The sequence below is a fragment of the Pelophylax lessonae genome, assembly GCF_965119305.1.
Source record: "Pelophylax lessonae genome assembly, chromosome: 6".
NCBI classification, from domain to species: domain Eukaryota; kingdom Metazoa; phylum Chordata; class Amphibia; order Anura; family Ranidae; genus Pelophylax; species Pelophylax lessonae.
This window is the reverse complement of record NC_138773.1, coordinates 35,225,492-35,252,765: the sequence shown is the minus strand read 5'-3', so window position 1 is coordinate 35,252,765 and position 27,274 is coordinate 35,225,492. Positions and strand designations below refer to the sequence as shown.

At 42.5% G+C, this 27,274-nt stretch overlaps 1 protein-coding gene across 1 annotated transcript in view; it reads left to right on the top strand.

Moving 5' to 3' along the window:
• Positions 1–14,486, top strand: part of LOC309558526 (uncharacterized protein) — a 71,979-nt gene extending 57,493 nt beyond the window's left edge. The window contains exons 9-15 of the mRNA XM_082261606.1: positions 2,458–2,638; positions 3,009–3,137; positions 3,220–3,317; positions 7,706–7,832; positions 11,104–11,198; positions 11,737–11,917; positions 14,111–14,486. Of these exons, the coding sequence (XP_082117732.1) occupies positions 2,458–2,638; positions 3,009–3,137; positions 3,220–3,317; positions 7,706–7,832; positions 11,104–11,198; positions 11,737–11,917; positions 14,111–14,223 (924 nt within the window). The 3' untranslated portion in view covers positions 14,224–14,486. The remainder of the gene's footprint in view (positions 1–2,457; positions 2,639–3,008; positions 3,138–3,219; positions 3,318–7,705; positions 7,833–11,103; positions 11,199–11,736; positions 11,918–14,110) is intronic.
• The last annotated feature ends 12,788 nt before the right edge of the window (positions 14,487–27,274 follow it).

The following is a 27,274-nucleotide window of genomic DNA, read 5'->3' as shown; positions in this document are numbered from 1 at the left end:
TGCTGAACACTCCGATCTGTCACTCCCTGTCACTATGGAGATCCGTCCGCTTGTGTTTACACAGGCGGGCGGATCTCCACACTAGATCCCCGGCGATCGGGGCAGAGCAGCGGCGATCGCCGCTGCTCCTCCCCTGGCCCGACTCCCGCTGTGAATGAAAACAGCGGGAGCGAGCCTCCGGCGGCGCGCAAGCGCCGCCCAGAAGGGGAGTGTCTGACGACGTTAATACTACGTCGTCAGACGATAACGAGCCACTCTGCCGCAGTAGTATTACTGTGAGCGGACGTAAAGTGGTTAAAGAATTTCTTAGGGTTCTTTTTACTATCCTTCGCTGTTTGTCTCTCGAAGTTGAGCCATTTTGATTTCATATTTACATTTCTTATTTGCCTCCTTGTATTGCCGAAAAGCCGATACTGTGCCCTCTGATTTATATTTTTTAAAGGACATTTTTTTTCCTCCCCTAATACGTTTTTTAACATTACAGTTTAGCCAGCCAGGTTTTGCTTTGTCTCTTCTAAATGTATTTCCCATAGGAATGCACTGCGAGATGCATTTGTTTAATATGTTCCTAAAGCATTCCCATTTTTCCTCTGTGGTCAGTGATCCCAGGGTTTGGTCCCAGTTTACCCTTTCCATCATTGAGCACAATTTGGGAATTGTTTTACACCCTCTCCAGCAAACTATGCAATGAAAAACAGGGATTTTTAATTCACACTGTATAGCAGAGTGCAGAGAGTCCATCCAGAATTTGTAGTGTTAGTATGTGGCCACACCCCTTTAGCACCTGATAGTTTAAATACATGTACAAGCTATTGGGATTTGAGCACAAGTATATCTTTTCTCTGTTGTAATGCAAGTCAGTGACCAGACCTGGACCTAGTAGCTCTCCCCACCTTGTGTCTCTAAGCCCCATGTTGCATTGTTTCCACTATAGCATTTGCAGTGGCAAAGCAGAGTTGGATTGGCCATAAGAGGGATTACTTTGACGCAGATGGCCAGCTTAAGCATGTATTGCAATATGTGTGAACTAAATATCCCTGTTTTTCATTGCAAGGGGAAAGGGTGTATAGCAGTGTGCAGAGGGTTCATCCAGAATTTGTATTGGGAGGAATCGTGCCCCATCATTGGTGTCATTGGGCCCAATTGTTGGTGTCATTGGAGGGAACTGTGGCCCTTCGTGGTGTCGGTGGGAGGAGTTGTGCCCCATCCTTAGTGTAAGTGGGAGGAATTGTGCCCCATCTTTGATATCATTTTGCCCAATTGTTGGTGTCATTGGAGGGAACTGTGGCCCTTCGTGGTGTCGGTGGGAGGAGTTGTGCCCCATCCTTAGTGTAAGTGGGAGGAATTGTGCCCCATATTTGATGTCACTTTGCCCAATTGTTGGTGTAATTGGGAAGAATTGTGCCCCATCATTGGTGTAATTTTGCTCAATTAGAGGTGTAGTTGGGAGGAATTATGCCCCTTCACTGGTCTCAGTGGGGAAGAATTATGCCCCATTGTTGGTATCAGTGAATGGAATAGTGCCTGGAGGGGTGAATAAATGCAAGCAAAGGGCCGCCTCTGGCCCCTCAGGTTCCAGTTTGGAGACTACTGGTTTAGGAGATGTATTTTTAAGATTTACTGAAGAAACTTTAAAAGGATAGGGATTAGGGCATGTGATACTTCAAAATGATTGTCCTCTAACTGTTATGTGCTAATCTTCTTCTCCATAACTATTTCCGACTGTTGGACAGTAATGCCTCACAGCTGAAGACCACGAGGCAAGTCTCTTTGGCAACTGGTTACCTTTTGCTTATGCACAACAGCTGGTATCTAGTGCAATCTCCAGAACGCTACACAGTCACAGGGATAAATTTAGGGTCTTTACTCACAAGTCCCCAGGTCATCTGCCACCTTCCAGTTTCCTCTGGACATGGACCTTCTCCAGACCAAGATCCCTTTTGGTGGGGCCCTACATACAGCTTCTAGCACAGTCCATTCAGGCCCTTAGCCCTGTACCCGCTGAGACCTCTAGAAGCACTACACAGTCCATGGGCTGCCTAAGAGCAACAGCCCCACAGGGTCTGGAACCCTCCTAGGGAGAAGAAACCCAGCTCTCCAGTGCCTAAGACTATGTATCACCCTTCCAGCCCCCTTCTGGACACTCCTCTCCAGGGACTGGCTGGTGCATGATAAATATTCAGGCTTGTTATTTCAATCTCCCACCCTAAGCTCTGAAAGCTTCATCCAGAGGCAGAGGGAAGCAATCAAGCTCCCAACCTGTAAAACCCTGAACAGGCCAGAACAAGCAATTGCTGTTCCCTTGCTTACAAAAGGAGACAAAAACTAGGTTTAATAAGCATCCTACGCTAGAATGGTGCTACAGCTCATTGGCAAAATATCTGCTTAAAGCCAATCTGTGCCTATTGGAGGTTCCAAAATTGCAAGCCCTTTATATATCTGATATTCTCTTTATAGATAACTAAGGAGGCTTTTGAAGCCGCTGTCAACAAAGTACCTGAAAGTGCGTTTTTCAGGTTCCCACTAGCTTTAGTTCATGGAGTACCGCTGATGAAACCGATTGTGGACCAATGGGAACGGGTGGAAAAATTTCAAGCCAGACCAGACGATATCCTTATAGCGACTTATCCAAAGGCAGGTAAGAGAGGCTTTGGTCTATCCTGGTTTTTAACCCAACTAATTTCCCTAACCCATCGTTATCACAATATTTCCAAATAGAGACATCCATTTCTGAATAAAAGATTTGGTGTTTAAGAGCAAAGTTTTAGGATAATGTTTCTTTCACATGGCTGAATTAAAGTGAGGGAGGTACAAGGGGTTTGTCGGGTCAAACTAAGAACATGATGTAGGCCAAGGTGAGGGCAGACCAAGAAGGTTCTCTTGTGAGGAGATCCGCAAATTGTGCACTGCTGGTGGGTCCCAAGGACATGTTTATAAAACTTTGGTTGGCTTTAGGTCTACAATCCTGTTTTCCCTTTTTAAATTGCTATTTTCTGAGGTCTCTCTAGGCACTACATGGATACAAGAGATTGTGGACTCCATAATGAACAATGGGGAGCTAGAGAAGAACATGCGTGCTCCCACCCATGTACGCTCTCCATTTCTGGAGCTGTTCCCCCCGCCTCCCTTTCCTTGCGGTAAGATTGGGTTCACACAGCTCGGTTCATGAAACACTGGCCTTGATGTTGATGATGATGACGATTTTACTCTTTCCTTTAGGCGTTGATGCTTTGAATAATACTCCATCTCCCCGACTGGTAAAAACCCACCTGCCGTATCAGCTGGTGCCAATATCTTTTTGGGAGCAAAAGTGCAAGGTAGGAATTAGGTGGTGATAATTGGTTACACCTAACATGGGCGTCCGCAGAACTTTTTTCAGGGGGGGGGCATCATTTTAAGGTCACCGTGCTCCGCCCCTTTTTGCCCCCCATAGATCTCCCTTTAGAGCAGGCCAGGGTCCCCATAGATCCCTCTTTAGTCTTACCTTTTCACCTATATTCCCGTGCTATCAGGTTTTCCTGCACCACCAGGTACTCCAGGCACTCCCTGCAAAGAATATATAATGTGATCCCCTTTAGAGCAGGCAAGGATCCCCATAGATCCCCTTTAGGGCAGGCCAGGGTCCCCATAGATCCCCCTTTAGAGCAGGCCAGGCCAGGGTCCCCAATAGATCCCCCTTTAGATCAGGGTCCCCATAGTTTCCCCTCTTAGAGCAGGCCAGGAAATTTCCAGGGGGGCGGCACTTGCCCCCCCTTGCCCCTCCTTGCGGACGCCCATGACACCTAAAAGAAAAGTGTGAAGCATAAACATAGCATGGTCCTTGGGATTGCTAAAGCTGGCCATACACTGGTAGATTTTCTTTTACTGAATTTGTATTAAGGTTTTCCAGTATAACAAGGAAAATAGAGCAGTACAGTAACAACATGTACACTTAAAATAATAGTGAAGGTTGTACAAATTTTTGCTTCCCAAGCGTTAAGTAGGAGCAATCACTGTCCGATACTGTAATTAAATATAGGAGATACAAAACTAATAGGACATCAATTTATAAAAGTAAAACTTTAAAAAGGCTTTAGGATCATATGTGCGCAAAAAGATGCCAAAAAAGGAACCGCTTCCAGACTATTGAGGTAATATAATGTAGTAAACCACTGATGTCTCTAGGTTTCCATGACACAAAAGAAAGATATGGGTGGGGGGCCTGTCAAAAAAAAATGTATTTTTTTGACCATTGGCCTACCCTATTCAACTGGATCCTACATGAGCAATGAGAGATGGAAGCATATAGAAACAAGCTGTGAAAAAAGTAGAAAAATAAAGGAAGCAGAAGGAGGGGAGAGAAGAAAAAGAAGGGCGATGGGTGCCCCAGGGTTTTTTTTTTTTTAAGCTATATCACTTGAAACCTTTACAGGTTTAGAAATCGAGAGGTCAATTGAGAGGACGGGTAAGGGGTCTATCCAGGGCTGCCAAATTCATTGGAATTTGTCATAATTCCATTAGCAAGCGCACCCTGCACTCAGTTCTTAACCTTCTCAAAGCTAAAAAAAACTGTGTTCTCCAGGACCGTGCTAGAGTTTGCTTTGTCGCCATAAAAGTGTGAATAATTCGAGTAAGTTCCCGACGGGTAGCGTCTGCGATAGGTTTATGTAAAAGTGCCCCCCACGGGTCTCTCCACAGGGTCACGTGGAGGACTGTGTCGACCAGTGTGTGCACCCTAATCCATAACCTCCAGACTTTGGGACATGTCCACCATATTGGTTTCATATCGCCCAATTCTGGGCAACCTCAGAAACAATTCGATGGATACGATGGCAAGCATTTTGCAATCCTAGCTGGGGTAAAGTACCAACGGGGCTTAACTTTTAAAAGAGTTTTCATAAGCGAGGACATTTCGAGAGGATTTGAACAGAGTCTCCCACATTTTTCTCCAGTCACCTGGCTGTGGGTTAGAACCAAACTAACCGACTGAGATGAAACCAGGGAGGAATGATTGAGTCTAGGATTGAGGACCAGATTGGAATCCCCGCACTCAAGCAGTGTGCCCATCAGATGAGAATGGATCACACCAAACAAATGGGACAGGAAAGGGAGCTGTCTCTCAATAGGTGCATATTAAGTAAAAATCATTACCTTCGTGTCCATCAAAGTACCAAGCAGCAAAAGGTAGCGCCCCTGTTTATCCGCAACAGTCAGCTCCCCCCCCAAAACACTTTGTCCTCATGTTAATGGGGACAAGGGCCTCTTCCCTATAACTGGCTGGTGGTTGTGGGGGTCAGCGGATCTGCGGATCCTGCCCCCCCTTAGGAACTTGAGTATGACTACCCATTTACAAAAAAAGCTAAAAAAGTGAGTAAAGCCACAAGACGAGTTTATGACAATTCCTTTGTGCCCCGTTGTAGATCCATCATCAATCATGATGCCCGCCACACCACTGGACCCGCAAAAATAAAATAAAAAAAACCTCTGACCCTGATGAAGGCTGCTTGCTCCACCATCTGACACTTGTTAAATAGCTCAGGGTTGTCAATCACCCACCCCGCCTTCTTGTGACGTCATTGAAAGGGGCATGCTGGGTCGGTGATGTCAGTAGGAGGCAGAGTCACCAGATGACGTCATCTGCCCCTTATTAAAGAAATGTCAGACAGCAGAGCAGGCAGACGGCCGCAGCCTTTGAGGAGACTGGAGGGTTTGTTTTTTTTTTTCTTTAATTTTTTGAGTCCCGCGGCTGTGGTGCGGTGGGCGTAGTGACTGACGATGGATCTACACCGGAGGCCTTTTGTTTGTTTTTTTTTGTCAAAAACTCACTCTTTACACTTTTTTGGTAAATGGGTAGGCGTACTATGTACCCCATACTCCTTTACATGGGAGGAGGCTGGGATCTGGAGGCTCCCTTGGTAAAAAAGTCTTCCAGACTCCGACAAGTCCGCAGACCCCCACAACCACCGGCCAGGGTTGTGGGGAAGAGGCCCTTGTCCTCATCAACATGGGGAAAGGGTGCTTAGGGGTGGGCATGGGTAGCCCCCCCTATATGTTGAGGGCATGTGACCTGCTAGGCTGCATGTTCGGGTAAGGGTCTGGTATGGATTTTGAAAGGGGGATCTGATGCTATGGGTTTTTGTTTTTGTTTTTTAATGAATTTTTCATTGCTGGCATTCTTTTGGTTACATTAAATCTCTCAGTGGAAAAGCCCACTGACAGCTGATGAGTCATCGGTTGTCAAGGATGCGGTGACCGGCTTCCCGGCCTGCTCCATAACAACCAGCTATTCTTCACACAGAATTTGAATCGGTGGATCATTTTTCCACCAAACCGAATTGGAATCCTCCTGAAAATTTGGAACTCTTCAGAAAATCAATAAACGAAACTAAATTAAACTAAACAAAATGAATGAACAAACCTAAATTAGTAACTTAATGAATCTATCCAAATGGAAATGAAACAAATGTTTCCGTTCTGCACATGTCTAGTAGATAAACAGGTACAATTTATGTAGGAGGATTATTCCTCTGTGTGTCACCTGAGGCCAGTCACTTCACTGGGTATATATAAGGGTTTACAACCACTTTAAGGCTGATTATATCAACTTTTGGTAGATGCTGGAGAGATAAATCTTCTGACTAGGTCGGGGGGGTTCCAGGTGTCAGGCTCCTAGGGGGGATTTTTTCCATATGGTGTGGGCTTGCCCCAGCATCCAGGTCTTCTGGAGGGGGGGTTTGCCGATTCATGGAGGAGAAACTGGCTCTCCCGAATGTTTTTTCTCCGAATAGGTGTCTCCTTGGAAACGTGTCGGAGGAGGACCTGCGGCAGTCTCAGAAGATGTTATCACGTGTTCTGTTCTTTTATGCCGAAAAACGAATTGCACTGCGGTGGAAGAGTCCTGATCCCCCATCTGTGGGGGCTTGGGTTTTTCTTGTTAATAATGCACTACCTCTTTACAAGCTTACCTACTTAGCTAGGGGTTGTCCCAAAAAATTTGACAAAATATGGTTGGTTTGGGTAGACTTGGTTTCGGAATCCCTGGAAGTATAATAGAGATTTTGTCCTAGGGGGGGATCTCCTGATCATCACTGTGGGTGATCCTGTGAGCCCTATTTCTATATTCTGGTCTCGCTACTGGTACTCATATTCTGCTTTGTTTATGTATGGGTCGGATGGTTGGGAGGGGGGGTGGGAAGGGTTTTCTTGTTGACTCAGTTTCAAGATGGTCTACTATGTTCGACTTGCTAATGATTGTGTGATCATTGTATACGTATTTCCTATTATTTGACTGTCTTTTGTAAACTCCTTTGTTGCCCGTGTTTTTGGGCTGTTGTTTGTCTACCTTTGCATTAATAATAAAATACCGTTAAAAAAAAAACTAGGTCGGGGGGACTTCTGCAGGCCCCCAGGTTTGCATACCTGCAGTGGACATTAATGAGGTCTTTCCAATCAACACACCTCCTCTAGTCTTGGACACTGGTGTCCTTAGCTTTTTCCATTATGTGTTATTGTTATTTCCCATAAACTCTGACTAAAACACAGTACCACCAGTCTCCAAGAAATACTGGTTTACCCAAAAAAGTTTTGACTCCAAAACATTGTTTGCTTCCCCAAAACAAGTGTAGATCTCAAGAAAGATTTGCCAAATACAAAAGTTTACACATTAATTTCATGCACATGCAAAAAGTTGATTGCAAGTTGAGTTTATTCTATTGTTTGTTTGCAGACAATTTACTTTGCTCGGAACTTAAAGGACAACGCAGTGTCGTGTTACTTCTTTGACCAGATGAATAAGTCTCAGCCTGATCCCGGGACCTGGGATGAGTTTGTGGAAAAGTACCTAAAGGGTGAAAGTATGTGTAGAGAGAATATTGATTTGTAAATCAAAGGTTGATGATGCAACCAGAATACCAATGGTGGAAGTCTTAAGTCTAGCTAGCAAATGCTTAGTCAAACCCTCATTAGCCAGGAACTATAGCCTAAATGTCAAAATATTGCTAAATGTTTCATGCTGGCATCAGTTTAACATACCCCAGTTTATACCAGAGGTGCCTAAGCAAGTGTGGCGTCACTATCCTTTCGGTGAGACCCTGAGAGTGCTAAGCAGTGGCGGCTGGTGCATATGGGGCGCAGGGGCGCCGCCCCCCCCCCTATCCATGCGCATGGAGTTCAATGGGGCTTTTTTTAACCATGTGATTAGAGCCAGACACTCTCATAGGCTAAAAAAAAGGTGGGCTAGGGGCCCAGAGCACTGCGCACTGAGCCCACCCAGTTGTGTGACAATAGCGAATGAAAATTTGCTATTGTCACACGAATCCTCCTCCTGGCCAATCAGGAAGCTGGTTCTGAGACCCATTTCCCGATTGGCTGAAAGGAGAAGCCTTGCCATTGGGCATGGAGGAGGAGGGAGGAGATGCAGAAGACAAAGGGAAGAAGCCGCCGCCATCGCTGTCGCTGATGTCCAGGCAGGTTGATTGATCCTGCCCTGTCCTGTCCTGGGGATCCTTTCCTGCTGAGGTCCGGGGGAGGGTGTAGGGTAGAGCTGCACGATTCTGGCCAAAATGAGAATCACGATTTTTTAGCTTGGAATAAAGATCACGATTCTCTCACGATTCTCTGTGTAACAAAAAAAAATTGGGATAACTTTACTGTTATGTTTTTTTTTTTTTTATTCATTAAAGTCTATTAATTGTGTTTGAAAGACTGCTGCGCAAATACAGTGTGACATAAAATATTACAACAATCGCCATTTTATTCTGTAGGGTCTCTGCTAAAAAAATATATAAAATGTTTGGGGGTTCTAAGTACTTTTCTAGCAAAAAAAAACTGATTTTAACTTGCAAGCAACAAATGTCAGAAAAAGATCCAGTCTTTAAAGCGGAGTTCCACCCAAAAGTGGAACTTCCGCTTTAGGGAGTCCTGACCCCCCGACATGCCACATTTGGCATGTCATTTTTTGGGGGGGGGAGCGGGTACCTAGTTTTGACAGGTACCCGCTCCCACTTCCGCTCGGAGCGCCGCGGCGCCCTGAGCGGAAGTTCTCCTCTCCCCCTCCCTCCCTGCAATCTTCTGGGACACGTCAGAGGTCCCAGAAGATTGCCGGCCAATCACGGCGCGCAGCGCGACTCGCGCATGCGCAGTGGGTACCCGGCTGTGAAGCCGCAAACTGTAACAGCCGGGTGCCCACAGCAGTGATGCCGGCGCCGAGGGAGAGGATCGAGGCTTCCGGCGGCCGCATCGCTGGACCGTTGGACAGGTGAGTAAATGGCTGGAACTCCGCTTTAAGAGGTTAAACTTCCTTTCTCCCTGGCAGAGGGAAGAAAAAGATACAAATGTAATCATTTTTGTTTATAGTTACTGGGAGACTTTGCTGATAGCCATTTGCTGGGAGGCTTTTTTTTTTTTTTTTCCACAGCTGTTCTCTCTGCTATGCAAAGAATCGAGCATATCTCAGGGTTAGATCGTCAGGGGGGGTGAATCGAGATCGCGATTTTCATACGATTAATCGTGCAGCTCTAGTGTAGGGGCGATTTTCATACGATTAATCGTGCAGCTCTAGTGTAGGGTGCTGTCCGTCTGGTGCCCCCCCCCCCCCCAGCCCATGGAGCACCAGCCACCACTGGTGCTAAGTAACCTAAATCCCATGAAATTATATCCCAGCAAAGTGCAGATTCAATGTACTTACCATTCATCAGAATCTCCCTAGAAGAATTATGACCTCAAAGCTGGGGTTAGGGTAAGTATATAATATTGTAACTTAACCAGGACCCCACAACTTGTTTGTGGGCTTCTGTCAGAATACCGTTTCCTCCAGTCTGAGTGTAGATATCTGATATTTTAGCCGCCCCCCCATACAAAACTAGCCAGGACTTAGCTTGTATTGATCTGGAACAACAACAAATTTTATTGGACAGACTCACCCACAATATATACGACACAGGAGGACATCCCATAGTGAATGGCGGTGTGTAACCGTGACAGGTATCTTTTTACACAATGCAAACCAATGTTTATTATTCTATTGAAAGAAATGGCTATTGTATTATACTTGTGGGTACCAACAGTAATTTTAGTGTGTATCTTTTTCTTAAAAAAAATGTATTTGATAAACAGTTGCAACATAAAAAATTGCAGCTTCCACCATTTTATTCTACAGGGCCTCGGCTCTGAGTAAATGTATAATTGATAATAATAATATTATTGTTTATTATTATTATTACTATTATACAGGGTTTATTTTTTATTTTTTTTATAGCGCCAACAGTTTGTAAAGCTCTTTACAACATGAGGGCAGACAGTACAGTTACAATACAATTCAATACAGGAGGATTCAGAGGGCCCTGCTCAATACAGCTTAACTTCTAAGAGGTTTGGTTGTTTAAAGTAAAAAATGCAGATATTTTAGTGTGCAAAAAATAAAAAAAAATTCACCCTGGCAGACAAGTGGCCACACAAGGCTTATATACGTGTGTGTATATATGTATGTGTGTATGTATGTATGTATGTATGTATGTATGTATGTATATATATATATATATATATATAGTTCCTCCTGTTTTGAACTGTATTGTAACTGTATTGTCTTCCTTCACATTGTAAAGCGCTGCGCAAACTGTTGGCGCTATATAAATCCTGTATAATAATAATAATAATAATAATATATACATACACACACACACACAATATATATATATATATATATATATATATGTATGTATGTATGTATGTATGTGTGTGTGTGTGTATGTATATATGATATATGTGTATATATATATATATATATATATATATATATATATATATATATATATATATAAAAACTGCATTGTTGTCTAGTCAGTTTGCATTCAGTTCATTCTTCATTAATTATTGCAAAAAAGTTTTTTTTCTCTGCCACAAAATGTGTTTCAGAGGAAGTGTGTCAATGAAAGACTGGCAATGTATCATTTATTTATAAAGCCTTAAAATATTCACTTGACATAAATGGGAACAATGGGATATAACCGAAAAAGAACTGCCTGCACGCCAGAAAGCTCTTTTCAGCAAATAAAGTGCACTAAGAGGTCTCTGTACCAGAAAAAGTGGCAGAGTTTTGACTATGGCTCACATTCCTTTCTTTCATAGTGTCCTGGGGAAACTGGTTTGATCATGTGATCGGCTGGTGGAATGCGAAAGAGAAGCACAACATCCTCTATATATTTTATGAAGATATGAAGGAGGTGAGCTTGGGGAAAGAGATTTGATATAAGTCTTTTTTTATTTACACATATTTGTAAAAATAACCTTATGTCAATGTGGTCCAGTAATGTATTACGTGGGACTGTTCCATTTACATGTATCCTCATGGTTATCCTCATGGTTACGGGAAATAGGAGTCAATATGCTTGGCGTTGGTGGTGGAGAGTTCTCTCTTGATTATTTTTGGCTTGCTGGGGACCTACATTGACCGCGTTCCATCTGAGACCTATCTTCCATCCTATACAGGCTCTTGGTTTTCCCCTTATGGGATGTATTTCTATTCTAATGACCCTTATTAATTGGTTTTATAGAAATTTTCTCTATGTGTCTTGTCCTTGTGAACATGTGCGTGATCGCCCATGTCTTTTTATTTGAAATTTTAATAAAATGTAACTTGGTTTTTTATAAATTGGTTTTGGCGTGATCCTTCTACTCCCACTGGCCCGCAAAGCCCCACCTTTTTCTATCTTGATTATGCTCATGATAGTTGTCCTTAAGGCTTCTTACTTTTATGAACAGGACCCCAAACGAGAGATGCGAAAGGTGATCAAATTTCTAGGGAAGAACCTCTCAGAAGAAGTGTTGGATAAGATCTTCCACCACACAAGGTTCGAAGCCATGAAGGAAAACCCAATGGCAAATTATTCCACTATTCCAAGTATTGTGTTTGACCAGACCATCTCTCCTTTCATGAGAAAAGGTAGGCAATAAGTTTATCCGCACTGAAAATCACTTGTGTAAAATAATTACGGTTGGAAAGTGCGATGGAACCAAATGACAGGGCATAGGGAGGAATCTAGAGAGAGAAATTGGTTCCAGAGCCGGAGAGTTTCAGCAGACGGGGCATTGTAGCTTGTTTTTTGTAGACAGGAGGCTCACATCAAGTCATAAAGGGGGACAGATCGTCAAGGACCACTTTATGGTCCTTAAAGATTTGGCCTGTGCTCTATGATGTTCCCAGGTCTTGGCACTTGGGTCTGTCCCACTGGCAAGGTAAAGAATTGCAGGCAGAAGGGTAGTCTTGAGACTTGTGAAAAAAAAAATAGGTCAGGGAAGACAGTGTGCTACCATGATATACAAAGATCAGAGCCTGTCATGTACCTGGTAGGAGACTGAGATGACAAGGTACGCCAAGGCCCCAACCAAGGGGGGAACAGATGATGCCGAAGGACAGGAGGAACCCGAGTACCAGCAGGAGATTAAAGGAGCACTGTGCATGTGCTGCGGGTTCAGTAAATGAGTCTTGTTGGAGCTCCCAGCAGACTTCAGATAGGAATGTACTGTAGTAACTGGAGCCAGCAAGATTGACAGTCAGAGCAGACACTCAGAAGCAATATGTAACCAAGTCAGAGACAGGAGCATGGCTACAGAGGCAGCTGAGGCCAGTAGCGGGCGAGCAATAAGGAACAGAAGCGCGGTCAGGAGTAGAAACTAAGTCAAGAACAGGCATGTATAAGTACAAGTGGAATCCAGGGTCAGGTCTATAACAAGCCAGATCATAAATGAAGATCAAATACAGGATACACGCATGACACAGGAAGAAGCTGAAGACCAGTCAGCAATGATGGTGGGCAAGAGCATCCTTTAAAAAGGCTGTCTGGTGCCAAAAGCGATTGTGGACACGTTCCTGCACACCTGGTCACCAGTCTATGGGTGATACCATGTGCCAGTTGTCTTACTGGAATTCCCTGACAGGGCCAGTGGTAGACAGATTAACACAGGTACCACACACAAATGCAAGGTAGAAGGCAGAAAATACTGGATGTCTGATGCTCAAGTTTAGCTATCAAACCCAGAACATAAAAAGGGGGGGGGGGAAAGATCAAGTAGGCTAGGGTCAAACAAAGAAGTGAGGTTTGCACAGATCCTGGGGATCAATAGCAAACAAGTCAAGTAGTCATGTAATGACTGGCATTAGGAGCTGATAAATACCATTGGATAGCTGGTACTAGTATTGAGAGTATGGGGTTCCAGACTGGAGTCAAGAAATGGGCAATTTGGGACTTTATATGAGAACTGGCGAGCACTGCACAGTGTCTCCATCCCTGTGAATAGTCAATTGAAAAGCAAGATGGGATAAATGAGGGTGTGTGAAAAACAGCCGGTCCCTGGTTTGAAATACTTACCCACCAGTCTGCTAACAAACCAAAATAAACCTGTCTAACAAATAAGTTAAAAGCAGGAGTTTAGTTAACACATATTTGCAAATGCATGCGGAAGCTGCAAGGCCAGCGACAAGGCATCCTGCGTACTTGCAGAACCTAACACTAAATAACACTGCTCAACCTGAGTGTATAAGTGTCTTCACAAAGGGAAGTACATGCTTGCTAATAGATGGATTGGAAACAGATGGGATTGGAGACCGCCCAATCCTCCCCCACCTGCTCCAATCCACGACTGGCAACGAAAAACGCATGGCTGCACACTAAATGTGATCAGCTGGGAGACACACACCCCCATCCCTTTAGTAAAGATGCCATAGGCAAATTGGGACTTTGAGTGAGACACCCGCCTGTAAAGCAAGCGTCTCCATCCCTAGTAAGATACAAGGAATGGGCAATTTGGGACTTTATATGAGAACTGGCAAGCACTGCACAGTGTCTCCATCCCTGTGACTGGAGTCTGGAAGAGAGTTGGGACTTACATGCAACAACAAAAAAACAGAATCGCCAAAAGATATAGACTCAGCCGTCAGAGATTCAAATCTGGGTATGTTATCCATCAGCTTAGTAATTAGCCCTACTCACTCCCTAGGCTGACAAAAGAAGGGCTAGAGAACTGATGCCTCCAAGATTCCATAGGAGGACCCTGTTGTCATTGCAGTTATATTTTTCTGCAAGGATCTCCAACTCTTTTGCTGGCTAACCTTATTGTCTTTGCATTTTTAATTTAGGTGAAGTCGCAGACTGGATGAATTACTTTACGGAATCCCAGAGTAAAATGTTTGACGCGGAATATGACGAGCGAATGAAAGGAACCGACCTGAAATTCCGTACCACCATCTGAAGATGCGCTATTGGAGTCCAGAGTTCATACAGAAAATGATGCTTACATAAACACAATACAGCAACAAGGCCTGACCTAGAAACATGCATTGGTTTGGATACACACAATATCCAATCAGACATTTGATCTCAAAGAATGATGTCCTCCACTTGGAAACCAAGCTAGATGAATGTACCAAAGGTTGAATCATTTTGCTGCAGATTACATTTTCAGGTTAAAGCACCAGGACTTTTTTCTGGTTCTAATCTATTTGCTTGTTACATATCAGAACCATCCATTTTCAGACTGGAAAAAACAAGTCTTGAACTGAGCCAGGGTTCAATGGAAAGCTGTATTTCGCCAAAATCAGATTTTCTTTTTGAATTGGTCCAAAGAACCATTCACTTCCTTGATGCCATAAATCAGTGCCCTTCTTTAGAAGTATACCACTTCTTTGTTAGGCCACTAACATTACAAGAAATGGGGATCCCCACCATTGGAAATTAAAAGATGGTACCTTATGGGATCTGACGAGTTCTAATAAATCCACAGTAGCTAGATTACTGCTCAATTCCTCTATGCATCCGACCTTAAAACATCTGTTCACCCACATTGATATTTCAGTTTCTGTTTCTTAAATCTCCTGGGATTCTGGTGGTGAGATCTCTGAGCCTGAGTTCCTGGGTGTGCACACCCATTATTACCAGATGAAGCCACTGTTTCCCATGGATTAGTAATGTAGCTTATATTACGAAACAGGCAATGGCAAGGAAAGGACCACCTCAAAGTCCAGAATCATAGCCAAGAGCTATGGTGATCCCATCCAAGGTATCCAAGATTTCAAGGGGTGATCCAGCATATGAACATCATTTTTGAGTGGACTGAACCTTTAAAAATATTAAACTTGTCTTACATCATTAGCAAAATATTCCATCAGCGCAAGAAAAGTGTCAAACATCTGCTTACGCCTGACTGTAATTTCATAGTTTTGTGTTTTTGGTGTGTTTTAAATGCACAATGAAAATGAGATCTACAGCGCTTTCTTTCTTACATTATATTTTTTCCTTTGGTGCTATTTAAAAAGTCCCACAAGCAAGAATATGGAAATCCACAACCACTCCTCCCGTATCCCTCTGGGTAGATATAATTAAAAACACTACACGAATGGAGGAAACGCAGATTAAAGAAATTAATACCAGGGAAAAATGTTCCACTCTATGGTACATTTGGATGCACCAGAGGCGTAACTAGAACCTTCAGAGCCCAGATGTAAGAAACCATAAAGGGCCCCCCTGCCCCCCCCCTCCATCTGAGCCCCAGGCTTCCAGTTCTGGGAGGGCATCCATTGACATCCTTCCAGAACCGTTCCTACTGTGTACCCCCTAAGGCTCGTATCCTGCGCACTCTGTGACTGCTGTGTCCTTCCAACGGTAGGGCAGTAAAGGGCCAATCACCATGGCTCTTTACCATGTGATCAGCTGATCACATGTAAACAGACTTGCCAGTTATCAGCAGTCCTTTCCTCCCACGCTGTGACTGTGTGAGGAAAGGAGAGCTGTTAACCAGCAAGAACGTCAGTACATTGTTTACAAAGATAAAAAAGGGCAACTGATCATCAGTGCCCTGGTCATTAGTGCTCATTAATGCTGCCTATCAGTGCCACCTAGCATTGCCCATCAGTGCAGCCTGTCACTGCCGTCTATCAGTGCTCATCAATGCCGTCTATCAGTGCCATCTATCACAGGTCGTGGTATTAGGGCCAATCTCAGTGGCCCTGTACCATGTGATCAGCTGATCCCATGTAAACAGACCTGCCAGTTATCGGCAGTCCTTTCCTCCCACATTGTGTCTGTGTGAGGAAAGGAGAGCCGTTAACCTGCAAGACTGTCAGTACATTGTTTGCACTGATCATCCGTGCCCTTGTCATTAGTGCTCATCAATACCACCTATCATTGCCCATCAGTGCTCATCAATGCCACCTATTAGTGCCCATCAGTGCTCTTAATTGCTGCCTATCAGTGCCCATCAATGCCGCCTCTCAGTGCCTCCTCTCTCATCAGGACTGTGAGCTGAGATCTCATACAGCCCAGAGCCTGCATGGACAGTCCCCCCCTCCCCCCTTCCTCACATGGATGGGAGATGAGTGAGCCGATCTGCTCCTTCTCCTCCCACCCCTCTCCTCTTGTGTGCACCGCAGAAAGTGCAAAGCCCAGCAGCTAAATTATAAAATTCAGCTGCTTAGCTTCACATTTCCCACAATGCACACAGAAAGAGAGGGGCAGGAGAAGAAAGAGCAGATTGGCTCTCTCCTCTCCCATCCATGCAAGGGAGGATGGAGAGGGGAACTGTCAGTGCAGGCTCTGGGCTATATGAGAGAGACACTCTCATCTCAGAGCCCATGCGGCAGCAAATCCGCTGGTGGCGGAACCAACAGTGGCGGAACACCAGAGCCTGGTCTCAAGTGCAACCTTTGTGACCCTGGTAGTTCCACCACTAGGATGCATTACTCCTCTTCCGAGACGCTGCGGAATAGACTCAACCAACAGGCCTCTATGGGGATGCGAGCGAGGAAGATGGAGAATGAGAGATGTTGTCTTATCCCTCTCTCGCCCTCATTGGTTCTAGGGTCTCCGCAAAATTCTGCTCTTTTGATTCTTTAAGTCATTTTACAACCTTAAACAAGAAGACTCATGTCTACTATTCTTCTTCCTCTCTTCTTCTTTTTCTTTTCCCTCTTTTCTCCCTTTTTTCTTTACTTTCCTAATGAGCATTATTATTTAATGTTCAAAATTACTTGACCCCACCCTGATCTTCCACTCTTGTGAATGTCCTGGTGGGTATGGAAGTCGCCTACACCTTAGATCTTTTTCCTGAGTGGCTACCTGAAGACATCTCCATATTTGTAGATGATATTGATCAATGTATTTGTATTGGGATGTTGATATTTGATTGATTAACATATTTGTGTGGTTGTTCTCAAGTTGTACTCATATTTTTAATGTGGATTTCTTTTTTCTATCACTTTTGAAATCTTTGATAATAATAAAAATATATTCAACCTAAAAGACCCACAAGCATCACTGGCATGGGCCAATCACCAGGTACCAGATCTGTTACAAAGAGTGAGTCACGTGTTCCTCCATATCTAGAAGTACTGGGAATTTTCTAAGCTGTATGAGTGACAGGAGTTAGGAAACATTAAAGAAAAACAAGAAATACTCACTTACACCCCAGCTTCCTATAGGATGACATGACTGGATCTTCTCATGGGATCCTGGGAAAGGTTAGGCTTCCAAATTCTGAGCATGTACTCCTGTGCAGTGCTGGAGCAACTTCTAAGTAAATATAAACTGATAAAAACCTTTTCTCATCAGCAGTATATAGCAGTCTTGTGACTTCAATCAGTTCCTAGTGAAGCTTGTAGGAGGAGTTTTCATACTGCACTGAGCATTCCTATGAGGCTGCAGGGCTCCTGACCCTCTGTCTGGACAGTGCTGATTGGCCCTGTGCTGATCACATGCAGTCTCCCAAGAAAAAAAAAAACCTCTCTAGCAAATATACACCAAACTGAGCATGTGCAGCCTGACTCCAAAGGTTCTGTCTTATCCGGACATGTTTTGGAGACATTGGAAGAAGGGGAGGATCAGGGAAAACAGCCTTTTTACACATTGCAGAGGATTAACCCCTTAGGTTCCACAGTGAGTATGACACGCATTCTTTACTGCATATACAGACTGATTTTACTGTTGTGGGTTTAGTAACACTTTAATGTTGGTAATGTCTACATCAGGGGTCTTCAAATTATGGCCCTCCAGTTGTTCAGGAACTACACTTCCCATTATGCCTAGTCATGTCTGTGAGTATCAGAGTTTTACAATGCCTCATGGGATGTGTAGTTCCGCAACAGCTGGAGGGGCATAGTTTGAGGATCCCTGGTCTACATCTTGTACCTCAATATATACCATTTCTGTGTTTGAATATTTATGTAGCACCCTCCTAGGGAGGTGCTAATGAGAGAGTATAGTTTGTGCTCTGTCTGCTTACCAGAGGAGCAGCAGGGAAATCTATATTGTTCTCTGCCTACCGGAGAGCAGGATCTGTTAGTGAGGTCATGCTAGGGAGGCATGTTGGACAGTGGAAGGGAACCAGACAAATGGGTGCATAGGCTTTTGATACAGTCCTGATGATTGTCAGAGGGCAGGTCGTCTCTGTGCATGCCGGGATACTGTATAAAAGCCAGGAGGAGAGAGAGAGAGAGAGAGAGACTATCCAAAGTTAAAACAATAAGGGCAGAGAATTGAATAGATGGAAAGATAAAAAAATGACTAAAGGTCCACTTTAAGCAGAACTTTACCCATAACAACTAGCTAAAAATGAATGTTGTTTAGCAAGGAACTTACATTCCACATGAATAATTATGTTACCCACAATATTGTGCTGTAAATTATCTCCAGCATTGCTCATGTTTCAGTACCACCTATCAGTGCCACCTATAAGTGCAACCTATTATTGCCCTTCAGTGCCACCTATCAGTGCCCTTCAGTGCCGTTCATCAATGCTCATTTGTTCCCCCCATCAGTGTCATCCATCAGTGCCACCTATCAATGCCCACCAGTGCTGCCAATCAGTGAAGCCTATCTGTGTCACCTACCAGTGCCCATCAGTACCACCTTTCAGTGACACCTATTAGTGCAACCTATTATTGCCCTTCAGTGTCACCTATCAGTGCCATTCAGTGCCGCTCATCAATGCCCATTGGTTCCACCCATCAGTGCCACCTATCAATGCCACTTATCAGTGACAACTATCAATGCCACCTATCAGTGCCCACAAGTGCCACCTTATCAGTGCCATCCATCAGTGCCACCTATCAATGCCATTTATCAGTGCCAGCTATCAATGCCACCTATCAGTGCCCACAAGTGGCACCTTATCAGTGCCTATCAGTGGCCATCAGTGCAGCCTCATCAGCGCACATTGATGAAAAAGAAAAATTACCTGTTTGCAAAATTGTATAACAAACTATGAAAACTGTTTTTTTTTTTTTGTTTTTTTTTTAGAATTTTCGGTCTTTTTTTGTTTGTTTAGCAAAAAAAAAAAAAACCTCAGATTAAATACCACCAAAAGAAAGCTCTGTTTGTGTGGAAAAAAAAATGATAAAAATATAATTTGGGTACAGTGTTGCATGACCGCGCAATTGTCATTCAAAGTGTGAAGGCGCTGAAAGCTGAAAATCGGCCTGGGCAGGAAGGGGGTGAAAGTGCCCGGTAGGCAAGTGGTCAAGGCTGTCAGCAGATTGGCCCCTACAAACTCAGCAGTGCCTAGAAATGGAGAGCAACTGAGCATGTGCAGAGTAGGCTGAGACAGTGTATTACTGGATATTAAACAGTATAGACACTTATTTTTTATTGTGTTACATATCTATACGGACTATACCTGCAAAATGGGCCAACCTGAAGTGATCTAGCAGGACTTCATTTTCTGACCTAAAGCGGAGTTCCACCCACATTTTCAACTTAACAGACTTGAGTAGTCATATGCTTTTTAATAATGAATTGGGCAATATTTTTTTATTTTTTTGGGGTCACTTACCTTATTTCAGAGGATTCTTTGTCCTACTTCCTTCTTCTGAGGCCGCAGCCGCGGACGTCACTTCTGGTTTTCCCATTGCGTCTTGGGAGATGTGAGTCATCAATCCCAGGAGGCAATGGGCATGGCCAGCCGCTCCTCTGATTGCCGATCGCAATTTACAGCGAATGCGCGAGATTGCAATCGGCATTCTGGGTAGCCAGAAACCAGGAAGAGGGGGGGCACAGCGGCTTCAGACACCCACATTGGAGATGGCCGCGGCGCTCTGCAATCAATTTTAAAGTTAAGAAATGATCTGCATTCAAATACTGTACTGTAATCTGTGAATAGTGTTAATGTAATTGGCGATATGTTAGGATTAAAGGGGTATTTATATCTTAAAAAAAGTATTTTCGGCCGGAAATCCGCTTTAGGTTCCACTTTTTTTAGTATATCTTTTCCTTTCCAATACACTTGGTAATGCAGCTTCGCCACCTAGTGGGCAAATGTTAGAATTGTTGCTGGAATTCCTGTTACATCCTCCTACCTTTCTGTCCCACATACAGTCAGCAACGATCAAGCAGACATCACTGAGTGTCTGGTCATTGGCTTATACCAACTATTTGTAGTGCTCCCCCTGTAGGAGCCGCTGGATAGTATGGGTCCTCTGTTCTTTGCCTTGACCTTCTCAAGAACCTCGGCCCCTATGACACACCATGTTGAGAGTACAAACATAACATATCACAGGAAATCACTGAAAGTAATACTTAGTACCCAATAGTAGTACTATGTCAAAGAAAACAGGCAACACACCAGGGAGTAAAGGCAAACTTAACCCCCAGAGGTTTTACCCCCTTCATGACCAGGCCATTTTTTGCTGTGCAACACTGCGCTACTTTAAGTAAGAATTGCGTGGTCATGCAACACTGTACCCAAAGAAATTGATATTTTTTTTATACGCCGTTGTCCGTGGGACTTTTCTTCCCTTTCCCCCTTTCTCTCTGCTCTTTTTTTTTTTCTGCCTCTATTTTTCCGCTCCTCCCTTTTATTTCTGCTTATTTTATGCGATTATCTGCCCCCCCGGCGCTGCCTTGGTTTGGATGGTTACGATGCATGCAATTTATTTTTTTCCTTTGCCTCTGTTTATAAAGCAAGCTCTTAGCCTAATATTAGACGGTTCCTGTCTGTGTGCCCCCAGCCCTGCGGTCAGACGTTTCTGCAATGTTATTTCCTATGCTATGGCATGAACCCAGAATTGTCCCGACTATTTATTTTCTTTTTTCCTTTGTTTTTTTCCTTTTTACAGTTCTAAATATTGAGAGGCGTTGAATCTTGATTATGTATGTCCTTCCGGTTTGTGCATAAATAATTTTACATTGTAGCTATCTAATTGTTGGCTCTGTTTGCCTGATTGAACATTAATAAAACATTTTGTAAAATACATTTTTATCATTTTTTTTACACAAATAAAGCTTTCTTTTGGTGGTATTTGATCACCTGTGCGATTTTTATTTTTTGCCCTATAAACAAAAAAAGAGTGACAATTTTGAAAAAATTACAATATTTTTCACATTCTTTTATATGAAATTCTCAAAAAAAAATTAAAAATCGACATTTTTTAACATTTTAGGCCAATTTGTTTTCTGCTACATATTTTTGGTAAAAAAAAAATTGCAATAAGCGTATTTTAAATGGTTTGTGCAAAAGTTATTGCGTTTATTACCTACGGGAAAAATTTATGCAATTTTTATTGGGTTTTTTTTTTTTTTACTAGTAATAGTGGCGATCTGCGATTTTTTTTGCGGGACTGCGACATTGCGGCGGACAGATCGGACCCCTAACTGACATTTTTGACACTTTTGGGGGTACCAGTGACATTACTACAGTAATCAGTGCTAAAAATATGCACTGTTACTATAAAAATTACACTGGCAGGGAAGGGATTAACAGTATGTGTGATCAAGCGGTTAAATGTGTCCCTAGGGGCGTGATTCTAACTGTCAGGGGGCGTGGCTTGTGAAGTAATCACAGAGACATACGATCCTATATAGCAGGATCGCATAGCCTCTGTGATCACTTCAAGGAGAATGACAGACGGCTGTGATTACATCAGCCGTCTGTCCTTCTCTCACAGCTGCGGGAGATCGCGAGTGTCCGGCGGCCATCGGAGCCACCTGTCACGCGCACTGGCTCCCCAGCTAACGAGCAGGGGCAGGAGGCTCTTGCTCGCCCCCTAGAGTCTCCTGAGCAAGCGACGTAGTATAACGTTGCTTTGCCCAGGAGCGGCTGCCTGCCCTGGGCGTTCGTTATGTGGTTAAGCCTGAAATATGAAAATAAATGCAGTCATGACACCTAAGAGCTGGTAAGCGACAACATATTTCATATTTGTTCTCGGGTTTAGATACACTTTGATCTGCAGCACAAGCGTGACAGATAAAAAGTCTGTGTTGAAGGTGCACATGTCTTGGATAATCTTTCCTTCAGAAAGGTCAGCATTGTACAACGGGGGATGCTTACCTGTTTGCTGACGATTAAACAAATTTGCTCAGGAGCTTTGATAGCACACAAGCCATAGTCCAGTTCCAAGAACACAGATAGGCCGAGGTCACATGAGAACATTCAAGCCTCCAATAGTGTTTTGAGGATGTTCTCTAAAACAACTTCACCAGATTGTTTCTCGCCGCCTTCTACACTGAGATGACGCGGTGGTCAAAGAAATATATATTTTTTTTAGAAAAATGTTGCTAATCAGAAAATGAACAAATAGTACACATGACTCCGCGGTCAAAGTAGACTTGATGCAGGCCTACACAGGATCCATCATTTGGTGTCTTATGAAGACAATACATCTCACATATATAAGAGTAAATATTCAGCGCTGAACTTACAATAATGAATACCTAAACTGGGATTGACAGCTCAACACTCAAGGACAATCACATAAAGCCTCAAAGGAAAATCATCAATAAAAATTGCAGCGCAATCATATTAAAAGTACACATAATAAACCATAAAATGGATGTGTCAGAGCAACAATATATACAGTAAGCAGATACTGTAAGTACAAGTCCACTAATATAGGAAAGCAGAGTTCCAGTCCATAGAATTCAGAGACAGATGTATGGAAAGTTCCTCAGTGAATGCATAGAACGAGGATCAGGGTGCTGATATCAATACATATGATGACAAGAGCAACTTAGCGGAAAGCTACATTAGTGACCTCTTATAATTAAGGGGCCAAGCAGGTACCTTCCCCCCTTCCCCTAAGCCCCCGGGGGGGTGTTTTTTTGTTTTTTTTTTTTTGTTTTTTTTTTTTGTTTTTTTTTCTCCCTTCCCTTCTCTTCTCTCTTTTTAAAATGGAAAATATACAAATTTTATCTATTAATGCAAAAGGTCTTAATGTGCCGGAAAAAAGGAAAATTCTGATAGATGACCTGAAAAGATCAAAGGTCGACATTGCTATGATACAGGAGACACATTTTAGAGAGGATAAATGCCCAAGGCTAGGTAATAATTCTTTCCCTACAGTTTACCACGCAACTAACTTAGAGGCAAAATCAAAAGGGGTGTCCATCCTGATATCAAGGAATCTACCTTGGAAATGTAAGCAAATATTGAATGACCCAAATGGTCGTTACTTATTTATAAAAGGGACGATACGGGAGACCGTAGTTACATTAGCTAATTTGTATGTACCAAATATAAAACAAGATGGATTCCTTGGTAGAGTGATGAACATATTAAATGAGTTTAGAGAAGGACAACTTATAATAGGAGGAGATTTGAATATTCCCCTGATCCCAGCAGAAGATACATCACGGGGAATATCTTCAATCCCCGTAAGGGTACAAAAAAAGTTCTCCAAAATATTACAAGAAGGTCAATTAATAGACGCATGGCGTCTTAAACACCCAGGAGAAAGAGATTACTCATTTTATTCCCCCCTACATCAACAATATTCCCGTTTAGATTATTTTTTAATCCCTCATAGTCAATTACATGCTATAAAAGACATAAAGATGGGGGTAGTGACTTGGTCCGACCACGCCCCAATTACAATAACTTATGAGCTACCAAATAAAAGAGAAAGGAGAGAAACAACCTGGAGACTGAACGAAAGTCTTCTACAGGACCAAGAGACTATGGCAGAGGTTGAATCAGAGATTGAATTTTTTTTCCGGACTAATATTACAGAAGATTCAGACCCAGGTATAATATGGGAAACCCATAAAGCAGTCATACGAGGGATACTAATCAAACACGGGTCTAGGATCAAAAAACAACGAAATAAACAATTAAATTATCTACTCCAATCCCTATATATAGCAGAAGCAAAACATAAGCACGCGCCGACAACAGAGGGTAAGGAGGAACTCCTAAGAATAAGAAAGGAAATTAATGAACTTTTAACCTATAAGGCTAAAGCAACAATTCAGAAAACTAAAAAGAATATCTATGAATCAGGTGATAAATGCGGAAGGCTATTGGCAAGATCACTTAGAGATCAAAAATCGTCGTCATATATACCACATATAGTAAATGACGCAGGACAGAAATTTAGTTACCCCAAACAGATAACCCAAGAATTTAAAAAATATTACGAAACATTATATAATTTAAAAACCCCGACAGTCTCACAGACGCAGATGGAGGACTTCGTACAATCCTCACAAATACCACAATTGTCAGAAGAGGAGAGTGGGATCCTAGATTCTCCAATCACAGTAGTAGAGATAATGGAAATTATAAAAAATATTAAAACAGGGAAAGCACCCGGCCCCGATGGATTTACTATACATTACTACAAAAAATTAATACCATACTTGAAAGAATTTATGAGAGACATGTTCAATACATGGGGCGCAGAGAATAGTATTCCCAAAGAAACTATACATGCACATATAACGGTGATCCCCAAAAAAGGGAAAGACCCCTCCTCCTGTAAAAGTTACAGACCAATTTCGCTACTGAACACCGATTTTAAAATTTTTACAAAGATTATAGCAGTAAGATTACAGAAATACCTAACAAAATTGATCCATCTAGATCAGGTTGGTTTTGTTCCAACCCGAGAGGCAAGGGACAACACGACTAAGTTACTGAATTTAATACACATAACACACCAGAACAAGATACCAACGATCCTGCTCAATACCGACGCAGAGAAAGCGTTCGACAGGGTTAGGTGGGAGTATATGTTCGCTGTCCTGCGCCATATAGGACTAGGAGAGAAAATGCAAAAGTGGATAAGACAGAGTTATTCAACCCCATCGGCTAGAGTGAAGGTAAATGGAGTTCTCTCTTCAGAATTCTCAATTGTAAATGGAACAAGACAGGGATGCCCCCTGTCACCACTTTTGTTTGTATTGTCATTGGAACCCTTTCTCTGCAAGATACGCAGAAATTCTGACATATCAGGGATCAAAGTGGGGAAAGCCCAATATAAAATATCAGCGTTTGCGGATGATGTCCTATTCATTACAAACCCAAAAATATCACTTCCCAATTTGCTACGTGAACTGGAGAATTATAGTATTCAATCAAACATGAAGATAAACTTCACTAAGTCCGAAACAATGGGATTAGAATTATCAGAAGCACTTCAACAACAATTATGTGTAAATTTTAAGTTGAATTGGACAAAGAAGGCCCTAAAATATCTAGGGACACGGATTACACCAAAAATATCACAATTATTTAGCGCAAATTTTAAACCCCTATTACAATCAATAAATATACTATTGCAAAAATGGAAAGGGGGAATGCAATCATGGATAGGTAGGTGTAATATAATCAAAATGAGTATCTTACCAAAATTTCTATACATGGCCCAGGCACTCCCTATCCATATCCCACTTCGTTTTTTGTCTCAGATCGAAACTAAGAATTATATCTGGAAATCAAAACGTCCAAGAATAGGAAAAAAATACCTGTTTAAATTTAAGAGAGAGGGGGGACTGGCAGTTCCGAACTTGAGAAAATATTACCAAGCTATTCAACTAGGAAGAGTGATAGACTGGTGCCGTCATGGGGAACATAAGATTTGGCCAAACTTAGAGCAGGCACAATGCGAGATTTTACTGAAAAGAGCCCCATGGTGCTATAAGAATTTACCAGCAGTAATTAAGAACCACCCAACCATAGGAAATACGTTAAAAACTTGTGTGAAAATATTCCAACAAGAAAAACTTATACGAGAAAATTCTATTTTGTATCCAGTATTAGGGAACCCCCACTTTGAAATAGGTTGTCAGGACAAGAAATTTAAGATATTAGCAGAGAAAGGAATATTCCAGATATCAGATTTTGTCTCAGAGACAGGATGGGTAACTATGGAGGAATTAACAGATGCCTCTGGCTATTTTTGTTTAGATTTTTGGAGATCAATTCAATTACGCCACTTTTTAGGGACATTGCAGATACCATCTCAGGAGGATAAAACTGTTTCACCATTTGAAAAATTATGTATCCAGAAGGGGATTCTGGAACATACAATATCTAAATTATACTCCTTGATAATGTTACCAGCAGAAAGGCGCAAATTACCGTTTCTGAAGGAATGGGAGAGGGAAATGGGCATCACATTTTCAACAGAACAAGAAAATCAAATAATACGGTCAGTATTTTCAACCTCAATGTGCGTTAAAATTCAAGAACTAAATTACAAGATCTTTACCAGATGGTATTATACCCCAGTTAAATTAAACAAAATTTCTGTATCAAATACTGACCGCTGCTGGAGATGTGGGACAGAGAAAGGGACAATGTTTCACATATTCTGGACATGTTCGAAACTAGAGGGGTTTTGGGAACAGATTTGGAGGATAACACAGAAGATTATGAAAGATAACTTCCCCAAAGAACCGTCCCTCTTCCTGTTACACGCCCCTAGTAAACCGGTGCAAAACTATAGAAACTCGATTATGCCCCATCTAGTAAATGCAGCAAAGTTATGTATATCCCTTAGATGGAGAGATACCGAGCCACCTAACATAAACATGTGGGCGAGGAAAGTGGAAGAGATAAGCAATTTGGAGAAATTAGTATTATACTCGCGTCAACAAAATGATAAATATGAGGAGAAATGGAAACAATGGAAAAATTATACCAAATCAGAGGAAGGTCAACCGGAACTTATAGAACAAGAAACAGTTCAGCAGTGTGTAGAAAATAGATAAACAAAAACAATGGAAGGAGAGGGGAGAGGAGGAAGAGAGGGGAAGAAGAGAAAACATTTTTTACTTTTATATTATTATCAATACTATTATTTTTTTTTTTTCTTTTCTTCGGTGTTTTGTTTGGACCCCGGGGGACTGGGGAAGGGGGGAAGGAGGGAAAAGATAATGAAAATGGGAGATTTGGGTTTGGTTACAGAATAATAGGAAGAAATTAGTCCCGTATATGGGAAACAGTTGTTGTGTATATTATGATTTTGGTTATTAAGATGTAAAAAGGTATTGATCATATATTCTTGTAACTGAATTTAAAGAAATAAAGATATAAT